We start from the raw sequence: 12,574 nt of genomic DNA, 5'->3' as shown, positions 1-12,574 counted from the left end.
ACTATTGTATTGAATCCATAAACCTCAAGAACCTCAAGCCCATCGAATGATTTCTTTGCTCCCCAACTCCAGCTTTTCACAAACTCTCCATACTTTCTCCCATCCGAGCTCATATGCCATCCTTCGGCATGCTGCATGCCGCCATCTTCCATGCAAGACTTGAGCTTTACTCCCTCCTCTGGAAAGATCCCATAATTGCTGACTGTTCCGTGCATCTCCACCTTTCTTTGCGCCAAGATAGAGTACAATTCGCATTCCCGGCTTTCCCTGTAGCTTAAACTGACGTTCCTTACATCGTTGCTTAGCCTCAATCCCACCACTTGATCTGCGGACGGACACCCAGAACTACATGGCACATCCGCGAGTCCGTTCAGGCCAAAGCAATCAGGACATTCCACGCAATCCGAGGGCCTCAACACCTCAGGATTGTAGGTTTCGCTGTATTGGAAGCAGGCATAGAACTGTGTACTAGTCTTCTGGGGACGCCTTTCCGTGAATGGTCTGGCGAGCAAGAGTGACCGATAATAATTTAGCTCGGTAGATTAGGAAAATAGAGTATGCCGCGGAAGTTAATTAGTCCTGACGGCAAGGGCCCTGAGTCTTGTTCACTCCTCGGTCACAGGGTCGATGTAAACTTCGCCCTTGATCCGAGACTGTTGTGCCTGACGATACTATATATATAAGCATAGGAATTTTTGCCTGTTATGCTCGAAGCATTTACGAAAGTACGAGACGGTTCTGCTTCAAGATTAGACACGAGATTATGCACTGGCAAAGCAAAGCCAAAGCCATCATGTTGTGTCTGGCATGAAAGTGCGAACCTGTCGGCGAGGAACAGGCAGCTGTGAATCTTGTGAGTGTTCAACGAAATCAGAGACATGAAAACTCCTTAAAGTGCGTTACGGACTGCCTTTGGCTGGCTGCGAAACCGGTTGTCCGGTTCCGACCCCTCAGGACTAACGAACCACGGTACTTCTATGAACCTGCCTTGATAGGGGTTTGGCCGTGACCAACATGATCAGAGGCGTGGCCGAGATGCGATCAAGGACTGACGAGCCTCGACAGCTTGTGATTGGTGGTATGGAGTCCCGCAGCTGTTCTGGCTAGTCATTCATTCTTATGCGAATAGGCTGCCGATTAGCTGTGCGCTGGTGGATTTGATTCCGATACCCGTGTAAGGAAGGAGGATGGTTGATGAGTAAAGGGAAGGCAAGGAAACGCTCTGGTGACGGTAGAATGAACGATGAGATGGATGTCAGATCACGTTCTCTTAGCTGAGATAAGACATCCGACGTGCGATCCGAAATCTTAGATAGAATGGCATCAAATGCTCACGAGCTAGATTCAAGTATCATGAGCCTCGTAGCGCGATGCGCAGACCTGATTGTTGAGAGCTCAGAGACAGTTACCCTGAGGTTATCGCATATGAGCCTACGATTCTCAGCCTGTTATGCTCGGCATCTCTGGATGTACAGTTTCGGGCAATGGTGATGGAGTCCCGTGTTTTCTGGCAATTTCGTCTTTAACATCCCATGCCCAGACATATTCCCTGTTTCAAGATCTAGGACAAAGATCCCGTCCAAGACATGTTTTGGTACAATGCTTCAAACATGTAAAATGCTTCCCCGAAGACTGCTATTAAGGCGATGGACATGATAAGCATTTTCGGACCAAGATTTATACTGTGCACAGACGAGCTCACCATTCCTTGGGACTGTGAGCGATAGATAAGCGAGAATCGTACAGAGAAGGCCGCCTCATGAGTCAAGACAGGTTTGGCGAATGTAGAGATGCGAACCACAAAAAGCGTCAAAGTAGCAGACAAGGCAAGAGTGATCAGCCAGGTGAGCGCAGCAGGAAACTCGAGAGTAGGAAAAGCAGAAAGAGTGGAAGGCAGGTCGGCGTGGTGATTGAGTCTTGTATTTTCAGTTTTGAGAGAACCTTGAGGTGCGAATGTCGAGTACCGTGAAATGTGTTGACGGCTAAGAATTTCAAATGTCAAGTCCAAGCCAAGCCCAGAAATCAAGGCTGTTGCGCTTGATGTTTTTGCGTTATGGCGTATGCCTGAGTGTCTGGAGATGATGCTCATCGTACTCTTCAGCTTTTTTGCAGGTCCATCTGTATGAGTGCTGAATGATACAGGTCTGGGGCTTTTGATGCGGCTGTAAGGAAAGGGATTGGAGTACCAAGTCCTTCTAGACAGTGGGTCGACAAATGCAGCAAAAGTAGCAATGTCGGGCGAACAAAGGAAGGATCGACTGTCTGTAAAGCTCATTGCTGCCTTGTGGAGGCGAGAAGGGCTCATCAGTTCATTTCACAGCTCCTTTCTGTTGTGAATAAGGAACAAAAAACAAACAAACAAAAATCCCACCCTCAAAAAACGGCCCTCTACCCGGATCGAACTCAGCTCCTAAACTCATCTCCGAAAACCAGGAATTGAAAATAGCAAAAGGACTCACATCGCAGCCTCTCTGAGAGGGTGGATGCTACAGGAAATTCAGGCTCATGGAGATTTTCAGTCATTGCCATCTTTCACTTTCGGAGGCACAATGTAAAGGCTTGCTTGATACTAATCATGTCCGCACGATTAGCGCGACCTTTGAACATGTGGCCAGTGTATGAGGTCTCTAGCTACTCCTCAGCTAGCCATACGATCTGGACGATTGAAAGGAAACCCGCTATTTCAAAATATATAATAAATAATAAAATCCTCACTTCCAATTACCGCAACGCATTTAGATCTTACTCTTCAATACTCTTAAATCACTCCTAGCTTTCTTCCTTGGATTAGAACTTGCTTTGCGCTTTCTTCAATTCTTTCCAAGATACGAAATCTCAACAAGGCAATCGCGCTCGTTCGCTGAAAGAGCAACCACAACACACGCTATCACGTTCTTCTCTAATGCAACATCCAAAGTACTGCACTGATGATAGATAACTCACCAGTTCTTTCACACAGGTCCACTCGCATCAACCCTTGCTCTATCCAGTCTGCGCTTCATCCGCCTACCTGCCACCACTGACCAGCGCAAACCCGAGCCCCTGACGTACGAAAAGCTTCGACTCTGGCAGACATCACGGGCATTTGGGCGCATACAAGATCCCTTCCACGGCCGATGGTATCCGTTACCATACCTCTTTCCAACATGCCTCCAGCGTATACAGAGCTCGAACGACAGCACGGGCGGTGCGAATCCACCACGCCTCCACTCACTCCATCGATGCTGTCCGCGGTTAAAACGCCTCTTCTGGCATCGAGCCTCCACGTCTACACCGATTCTTGGCCATAGGCGGCGCCAAAGAGCGGGCTCTGGGCTACAGTGGAGGGTCAAGACAAGACAAGAGGTGGCAACAGGATACGGACGCAGCAATGCAAGAACAACACGATCAGTGGGCAGGTCGGAGGGGCCAATTTTGCTGGAATAGGTGTTTTGACGAGTACTGATCCGGAGTAATGAAGGCATTGGGTAGGGAGAGAGGTAACAGGAAGGCGGTGAGCAGCAGGAATTTACCAAAGCCCGGCGACGCATGTCGAAAAGACCCTTGTCAGAGCCGAGATTGTTTGAGGTAAAGAGCAATGGATGTACGATGCCTTTCTATAGCAACCCGTTACGATGGGAAGAGATGGGGTCGAAATAGGAGGCCTGCTGAGCGATGCGGTCCAGGTTCTATTTTTGCCTTTGCACCAACCCGTACTAGACAGGTTTAGAGGAATTACGCATTAAGTAGCACAGTCAGAAATCTTACTGCCAGGCTTAGCAAAAAAGTTACCCGAATAAGCAAGTTTTCGGCTCGCTTTTAAATCACTGATTTATAATAGGCAGCTGCTACGCGTACAGCCCCTTTTTACTAGGCTTAAAGCCCTATCCAATAGGGTATACGCCTACAGGCTAATGACGACCTGCTGAAGAAGTAGTCCTGACCGGTTGAGACAAATAAATAGATACGCCTTGTCCAGCAGTCAAGTGTGGCACGTGCTAGGAATAAGATAGAACTAATCTCAATGAGGGACTTCTTGCGCCCTACAGCTCTTTTACTGAAACAAATCCATCATGGAAAACACCCAAAGATGACGCAAAGCCGAGAATTTTCGAATCCTCATACTTCCACTTTTACTGACCGCGTTCCTACGTTCAATCGTACGTGAAATTTTGACTTTCAATCGCAGCCCCTTTGTCCAACAATTCCCAGAAATTGGCAAGAATTCGAAGGCGCAGGACCATCATGGCCCCGAGAGAACTTATTCGAATCCACCGCTGCGCGCCAGTAAGTCACCCTGGGTATGTAACAAATCTGTGAACGTGCTCCAGTTCACTGGTAAATAGTGACGGGTGTCTCAACCTCTTGTAGTAGAATAGGTAACCATCTACATCGGCTTCCAACCCGTTCGTGGAACTGGGCAGACTTTAGACGCGTAAAGGATGATTGCCAGATCTGTCGATTCTAGGCTTTGACGAATGCATGACACAATTTCCGTCGCAAGCGATAACGAGGGGGGAGGGGGTAGACAACGAGAGAAGCAGAGATGTTGTACGGCGGTAGAGAGTACAGTGTTCAAGCAGCCGCCGCAAGAGGGCCACGGACACAAGATCCGCCTTCAAAACATCAGGTAACCTGAGCATAGAACGACGAATAATAGCAAGGTCGACGGAAACGGTAGTCAAAGAGCGTTGTGTTTCTGTAGAATCGATCTTGGATTATGCAAATCTAATTTCAGGTAACGTCAATAATTCAGAAGAGAACGTTGCTGCAGTGCCTCAAGTAGATTTTCGAAAAGCCATGGAAGATCATCTTCTCTTTCGCCCTTCTGAGTCTTCCACAGGCGCCATTCCCTAACAAGGTCCATAGTTCGATCCGGTACAAGTCAACTTCTCTTTCTTCTTCCTTTGCCGAACTCCTGCTTCGGATGACCTCATATCCTGGTTTTGTCGTGCAACCAAATACTTGCTTTTTTTCGCTGCGCGACTGAAACGGTAAGGATCAAAGCCTTACCTGCTGCAACAACGGGCGGTGGGAGCCTTGGTTTGGCGGCCGAAAACGCGAACTAATAAAGCATTCCACCATCTCCAGCGATTTCCTCAGATACGACAAGCCCACAACCTATATCGGGACATCAAATTCTTGGAACATGCTTTCGGTGAAGACGGCACGCCTCACAGCATACATACCCCTTGCGAATTTGTCTTCGGTTCGGTGTCTTATGGCCGAAGCTCGGACTTGCTCCTTGGAGGCTCAATCACCCTTCTTCCATAGACTTCCCGAAGCTCGCTAAACCATGCCTGTATGAACGTATTTTCAAGGCAAGGATTCTATCAGCACGCTATAGGCCTTGCAGCTCTGGTGATCCATCTCAATGCCATCGTGGGCCTGATCTTGAGGCTCGCGATATGCAGGTCTGTTGTTTACGACTCGAACAGAAGAATTCGCGTTTTCACTGTGTTATCGCTGGATTAACATTCCCAACCTTGTCACCGGCATGGAAATGCTCATTTTTCCCCTCCTTACTCTATGGCGCCTTCACACAGGATTTGGCAATAAGTTTGGCCCGACTTTGACGTTCCTGATTCGCTCTGCTGGCTTCAAGAGATTGGGTCTTGGTGACGAGAATGACCTCAAGATAATGCACACGTACGGGGAGCGAGTTGGGGATAAGGATGTTAATCACCCTGCCAAGAGGCCACAGTCCTTTGGCGCGAGATGAACAGGCATAAAGTAAGCGTGGCTGCTACTCGTCAATCTGGCAACCGGCGGAGAGACGGCAAGGAGGAAACCCATTTTTCGGGCCCTTGCGATGTTGCCCGTCATTCCTGGGTAGCGAAGGTGAATTGAGCGTTCCGTGTTTACAAGGTCTTTGGCGATTAGATGTCACAATGTTACCGGAGTAGTCCCGTTGCCTCTATTACCTTAAGCTGAAACCGAGCAAAGAAGCTAGAGAGAAGCCGATGAAAAGTGCTTTTGGAATGGGCTTGTGATCCGCGAGTCATTGGTCGCCATTGGTAGTTTGCAGGACCGTCATTTACCTCCCTCCTGAGTCATGTTTTATCAAGAATCATAAGCCGCCCATTCTACGCAGCAGAGCTTCAACAGCGGACCTGCGGGAGGAGATATCACATCGTTCTCCGTTCTCGGTGCTGGTCTGTGGGCCGAAAAAGTAGAATCAATGACGGCTTCAAGTATCGGTGATCTTGGGAGGTTGCAGACTGAAGCTCTATTCTGGTATTCCTGTTGCGCCTGGTCATCGTCATCATAATGGGCGAGGAGAAGCATGTTCGGCATGGGCAGACATCGCCGAATGTTGGGGGGCCAAATCCGAATCGCCACGGGCGGGGGGAGAATATCCGCTCTGAATTCAAATCCCCCCTTTTTCGGTTTGCACCTGGCACTTGATGTACTAGTACGTGGTTCGTGCACCAAGGAATTGCACTGACTGCCTTGTGGAACTGTTTTGGTTTTAGTACATCAGGTCACCTTCTGTGGGAAGGAAGCGGGTCTTGGCAGCGGAAACAGGAGACTGTGCCCACTGGCAACGTACAAGTATGGCTAGCTCTACGCGGGCTGTGGTAAAGTATTGACTTGATTGAAGAGCATGAGCACACAGAATACCGGCGGGTATACTCTCGCTCGGGTAAATATACAAAGATGTCTGAAAATCGACCATTTGCCACCATCCGATCCCGGAGCCATTTGCTTGCGGATTAGGGGGATGCGATACTCCACTGAGTGCTAGAAACCACCGAGGCAGTCACCTGAATCCAAAATGATTCTACCCTCCACCTTTCCACCTTCTAGCATGGGAATCCGCAGTTGTTCGTCCGAGCGCCATTAGCATAACCCCACACTCCATGAGGACCTCCATTTGGAAGAACATTTTGGAGACCGCATTGATGGGTTGAATCATACGCAGACCAGACCTCGTTGGAGGGGCTTGGCAAATATGGGTTGTTGTAGCTCATAGTATATGGGTCGTCATCCACATCTGGAGAGGTCAGTAAAGCCATCTCAAGCGGTGAACAAAGTTAGAAAGGACTTACTCCCGGAGGTTATCTCGAACACTTGAGGGAGCAGGCTGTCTAGTCCCTGAGTCTTCCCATCCTGCACGTAAAGCGGTCCACCTTTCGTCCCGCCGATCCAATTCCTTGGAGTGCCGTTGTCGAAGAGTTCGATATCGTAGCTATACTGACCCTCTGGAACGGTCGCGTCCGCCGCGGCGTTGACCTTCTGATGCTGAACTATGTTTGCCACACACCAACCGCCTATGTAACTCGCGGAGCCCCATTGCCCAGTACCCTTCAGGGTGATATTGGTCTCAACACCGTTGGCCTTGCTCCATGCGATGCCGCCTATCCAGGTCCCGTCGAAGAGATCCATATACATGCCAGTGGCTCCTGGAACCGTTGGGCTGAAGTCCACAATGAGCGTCCCGTACTCTGTCCCTGCGCCCATCCTCCCGTTCAAATCTACGCAACTGGCGTTACCAATCGTAACGCCAAAAGGCATTTCAGCGAAATTGGATTCCACGTAGCATTGCTTACAGCCTATGCAAGTTTTGGAGCCAACAGGCTCTTCCCCAAATTCCCACACTGGGATCTCTGCATTCGTAGGATTGGTGGCGAGGAGCAGAGTCACAAGACCGGAGCCTATGGAAAAGAGGCTTTTCATCGTTGCAGTATTCTGGGCTTGGGCAGAAAGAGATGGAAAGCGCTAGCGTCGTATCAATATATGTCTTCTGGATAGAGGAAATGCACAATGACACTTTTTTTGAGGTGAGCGCACGATGTGAGAGGAAGAGGAATCGGTATTTACTTGATTGTTAGATGGGAAGGACGAGAGAGAAAAATGGGAGCAATTGAGTTGATTATGTAGAGGACGATAAAGACCAATTTCAGGAGAGGCCCAGTTACACGAGACGATAGCTCAAAAATATCCCTTGTCCCGTCGGATTGATATACGGTCAAGGTACCTTGCAAGGCTCATAGTGATGAAAATTCGTATAACAAGATTGAAGATGTGGGGTTCATTATTTCTACCGTAAAATTTTAGGTAGTGTTCGTAATTTGAAACAAACCGGCGGCCGTCAAAAGCTGCGTACTCCGCATCATAGGTGGAGACTACTATCCGTGGATAAAATGTCCATCCACGGACAATAGGTACGTATCATTTACGATATCGTGGCGTACATCTCATAGACGAATTTCCACCAATCGCATATATCATCCATGGATAACGCCATCATCCACAGGTTTCACGTCGTCGCCGTACTTATTCATCCGACGTTTCGATTTGGGGTAGGTTCACGGTGCGTTGAGGCGTGGGTGAATAAGGTAGGTAGAGGGGTGAATTTAGGGCTGTCTTCGAGAACTCACCCCAAGGTTAATCTGTTAGGTGTCGTTTCGGGGCTGTGAATCTACTTTCGGCCCCTACAACAGTAAACAATAAGCACGTTTTAAATTATTGCAGTGCAATTTAGAGTCTGTTTCAGACAATTTCCATTATAGTCCGTCAAATGTCATAGAAAATCATGATGATTGATTTTGAAATCTATAAATAAGACGCTTTATCCATGGAATAGAAAGACCCTGATTCGTGAAGGAGTTCGAACTTTATATTATTCGTATACGAGCTCTCACTCGTATCAAGAACAGACTAAGATTAAAGACCCTGAATGTTGAGGGAAAATCGAGAAAATCAAGGGATTTGTTCAGCCTCTGAACAAACCCTCAGTCTCGCAGTAAACCTCTTGCCGAGATTAATATTCCGTATCAAATTAAAATAGTTATCTTCAATTTTATTTCGTATACTACATACTAACCGCGACTAAATCCAGGCTTTAGAATATGTGTGTGTGAGAAAACAAGAAGCACTCAACACCATTTCACCAGCGCCATTAGAGATCGAACCTAATACAAACTAAATACCCCCAACAACACGACTACAACCAACAGGCGTCCGCCCCGGACGGTGTGGGAGTGGCAATGGCCACTTCCAGAGAAGTAGCTATTTGCTAGGCTACATAAGGCTAGCTCCGTTACATACATAGAAATTTCATAGCAAGCAATACCTATGAGCATCTTGCACACCACAAGAATTCACCTTTTCAACGAGTAAGCCAATCAACGAACATTTTCCGGGCATGAAAGCACCGGGGGAATTCAAACCAACGGCTGTTCACGGTTAAAAACTTCAAAAATTTAAAGCTAATGGCGCTGCCAGAAAATAAGAAGCATCGCAACACCATTGTACCAGCGCCATTAGGAATCGAACCTAATACGAACTAGATACCTCTAACAACAGTGTGCGCAGGGGCTGTAGCTTCCCTCTACTCTCTCACAGAAGGCCGGAAAGTACCGCCAATAGGCACTTTTAAAACCTACAGTAGTAGATATTAAGGCTCGAGGTCCACCTGACCGAAATTAACCTCACCGGACTTGCCATAGGCCAATTTGCGCGCTTTTTTGCGTTGGATACTTTATTGATGCGATTTCAGCATTCCATCTCGACGACTGCTCCAGGTCCAGGATATTGCAACGAATGTGGGAATTGTGATCCGCAAGGAAATGAGTATAGACATAACTGGCTCTGCAGGCTGAAGTAGCGTGTAGAACAGCGAATACTGTCTAATCTGACAGGAGGCGACTGGGCCGCCTTTGCGTGAATTCTTGCTAAGACTGTCTGGGTAAGTGGCGGAAGTCGACGAGGTATCCTACCGCTGATCGCCGCTGATGTGGAGATATTCTTATTCAAAAAAAGTTGACTTCGTGTTGGTGGTATTAATGACCAAAACTCTGCAGCCATGAAGCTTGACTCTCTAGGTCGCCGGATCCGCTCAGAATATGTTAGAAGATGACTTACTATGGCAAATTTCGGCGACTTTTATATCTCTTACTGCAAAATTTGCTAGGTATCATAATGTCAAAATACCCCAGGCATGAACTAGCCCTCAAAGCAGTCGGAATATGTACGCTGCCGAGCCTTTGGACATCTCATGCATTCACCATCTCGCAAGTCTTGAAGGCATGCGGGACATCGTGGAAGCCGGCGGACTGAAATGTCGTCCTTTTGCGAGACAGCAACTGCGAGTACCTTTTTAGAAGGGCAAATTGGAGATAGTGAGACGAAGGTGTGTAAAGGAACGAAAGTTGTACACGTCACGCTGACATGGTAGCCCACATTATCCGTGAACCGACCAAATTCTTTGCAAACCCGATTTGTGCCCTTCAAGCAGAGAGACGATGGGCTGTAAGCGGTACACCCATTCAAAATCGCCTCACGGATCTTGTCAGCTTGTTCAAGTTCCTCCGGTGCTCCCCGTTCGACAACCGGAAGGTGTTCAACAGCCAGGTCGCCCAAAATTGGAAAGCAAGGTCCGATCCAGATTCAGTTGCAAAATTGAAAACCCTTGTGAACCGTCTTTCCCTGCGACGCCCCAAGAACACCATCGATTTACCTCCTCGAAGAGATAACCTTGTCGATCTAGCATTCCACGAGCAAGAGTGGGAAGATTATCAAAGAGTCAAAGCTATGACTTTGAACAACCTCCAAACTGCCGGCCAGGACATTCACGGCGCCACCTTTTTCAACGCATTGAAGTGGGTCAATGAACTTCGTCTGATATGCAATCATGGAATGAAGACCCCGATAGAGACGCAGAGATCCGAAGAAAGACCACCAGCATGGAGCATACAACAGGCCCAAGCGCACTTCGACCAACTTGATGAAGTTGGACTGGCCAAATGCTCCAACTCCAGCTGCTGTCAAGACTTGTCCTCTGCTTTATCAAGTGAGACTGGTGCCGAACACGAAGACGAGCCCTGAATAGGCGAGTCATTGGAGCTCCGGTGTTCCTTATGTTTCAAGGATCAGGGCAAAACAGCGATCAAGATTGTCAAGGTATGTAATCATCTTCCCCGGCGTTCTCAGAAACAAGACGCACGGAATGGGGAGGGCAAGAACTTTCTCGAGGATGGATCCTCAGGCCCATCAACTCTGGTCACTCCAAAGAAAGACGATCGCGTGCCGACTAAAGTGAGGAGGCTTTTGCAGGACTTACTCGAAACGCCAGAATATATCACAAGGTCCGTCGTTACCCTCGTTCTGACTCGAAGGTGGCTAACATCCCAACTCCAGCGTCGTCTTGCCCTCCTGGACCACTTGACGCTCGCTGTCTGTAAGTGCGGTCTAGGAAACGAAAGACGCAAGGTATGTCTCCGCATACGCTTCAGTGAAGGTCATTTCAGGGGTATCGTGTAAGTGCAGTTTATAAGACTTGATTGTATGTTGACCGTCGGAACCCAGGCGCCCCTTGATTGAAATTCGTGAAAACGACATCCGGTCTACATACATAAGACGCTATCCCTTCAACTTGTGCACCAAGAACTCCACCGCCTTTTGCTGTGCGTCTTTAGCCCCAGCCGCAAGGTTCGGTGGATTCTTCTCATCGATCAACGTATGACCAGCGCCCTCGAGCATGTGCAGCTCAACCTCCACGCCCAACTCCGTCAATCGATTGTACGTGAGCTGTGACTCGGCCGGTAGCACAAGCTTATCGTCTTTGCCGTGGAGCAAGAAAGTCGGCGGGAACTTCTCCGTGAGCTGGGTCTGCAAGATCACCTTGCGCAGGGCTTCGGGGAGGAAACCTTCCCGCTGAGCCAAGGTTAGACCTCTCAGGAATTTGGACATCCCGTTGACGCCCAGTACGACGTCGACGAATCCACCGGTGCGCCACCACCAGAGCAAGAGCTTTGTCCTCCCACTGTCACCGTTCGGTGCGTCATCACCGAGGAATGGCATCGGGTCATCGGAGACAGGCTCCTGTGTGTCGTTGAGAAGATGTGCAACAGACTCCTTGGTGACGATTCCACCTTCGGGGTCTGGTACATCGCGGTCTTTGACAGCGAGCCAGTGGTCATCCAAGAGTTGGCCGCCCTGGGCATACTGCAGGAGTAACGCTTTCGGCTTTGGTTCGGCAACGATTCCAGCAGCGCGGGTCGCATAGCCTCCGCCCGACTCGCCCGAGACGGCTATGCGGCTGGCGTCGAGGGTGACTCCTGATGGGAGATGCGTCTCGGAGAAGCTGGGAGAAGCGAGGAAGGCAAAGAGGCTCTTAACATCGGCGATGATGTCGAAAGCGGTAGAGGGGTACAGGAGGCGATGGTCTGCGCTGATGAAGAGGATGCCGTGCTCTAGCATTGCATCTGCGGTTGGTGTCAGTGTGGTGTTCACTCATTCATTCACTTCTTCCTTTCTGCAGATGGAGATTGTGAGCCATGCCTTTGAGCCAGTGCTGGAAGAAGAGGGTCTTGCGGCACCCTGCGATCATGCCGCCACCATGGAAGTGCACAAGAGCTGGTACGAGTCCTTGCTTCGGTTCTGGTGGTATATAGAGATCGAGTTTTATGTCGAGAGAGCCGACACGAGAGTAAGTAATCGTTTCCATGTTTTATAATCGTGACTGCATTTAAAGACAGAATGTTGGAAATGTATCAAGGATTGAATCAGGAGATACAAGGAGACGACTCGGTATACCAAGAATCTGTAAGCGCTAGAGCGCGAGAGCGCTAGCGTTACCAATAGGACC

The 12,574-nt window shown here is 48.8% G+C and overlaps 3 protein-coding genes across 3 annotated transcripts; 1 reads left to right on the top strand and 2 right to left on the bottom strand.

Moving 5' to 3' along the window:
- Window positions 1-6,391: 6,391 nt before the first annotated feature.
- On the bottom strand, window positions 6,392-7,659 carry HO133_006877 (uncharacterized protein; the record flags this gene model as incomplete). Its single annotated transcript, XM_037297773.1, has 3 exons — window positions 6,392-6,440; window positions 6,901-6,976; window positions 7,032-7,659. The coding sequence occupies 3 exons, from the start codon at window positions 7,657-7,659 to the stop codon at window positions 6,392-6,394; spliced, it is 753 nt and encodes a 250-aa protein (XP_037146974.1).
- Window positions 7,660-10,155: 2,496 nt separating this feature from the next.
- HO133_006876 (uncharacterized protein) lies at window positions 10,156-10,812 on the top strand (the record flags this gene model as incomplete). The annotated part of the gene is made up of 1 exon (XM_037297772.1): window positions 10,156-10,812. The coding sequence occupies one exon, from the start codon at window positions 10,156-10,158 to the stop codon at window positions 10,810-10,812; it is 657 nt and encodes a 218-aa protein (XP_037146973.1).
- Window positions 10,813-11,346: 534 nt separating this feature from the next.
- Window positions 11,347-12,433, bottom strand: HO133_006875 (uncharacterized protein; the record flags this gene model as incomplete). The annotated part of the gene is made up of 2 exons (XM_037297771.1): window positions 11,347-12,191; window positions 12,268-12,433. The coding sequence occupies 2 exons, from the start codon at window positions 12,431-12,433 to the stop codon at window positions 11,347-11,349; spliced, it is 1,011 nt and encodes a 336-aa protein (XP_037146972.1).
- Between the last annotated feature and the right edge of the window lie 141 nt (window positions 12,434-12,574).

This window comes from Letharia lupina, assembly GCF_014066315.1.
Source record: "Letharia lupina isolate WasteWater1 chromosome Unknown contig_27, whole genome shotgun sequence".
Lineage (NCBI taxonomy): Eukaryota > Fungi > Ascomycota > Lecanoromycetes > Lecanorales > Parmeliaceae > Letharia > Letharia lupina.
The sequence above is the reverse complement of the archived record's forward strand: the minus strand, read 5'-3'. Positions and strand labels throughout refer to the sequence as shown.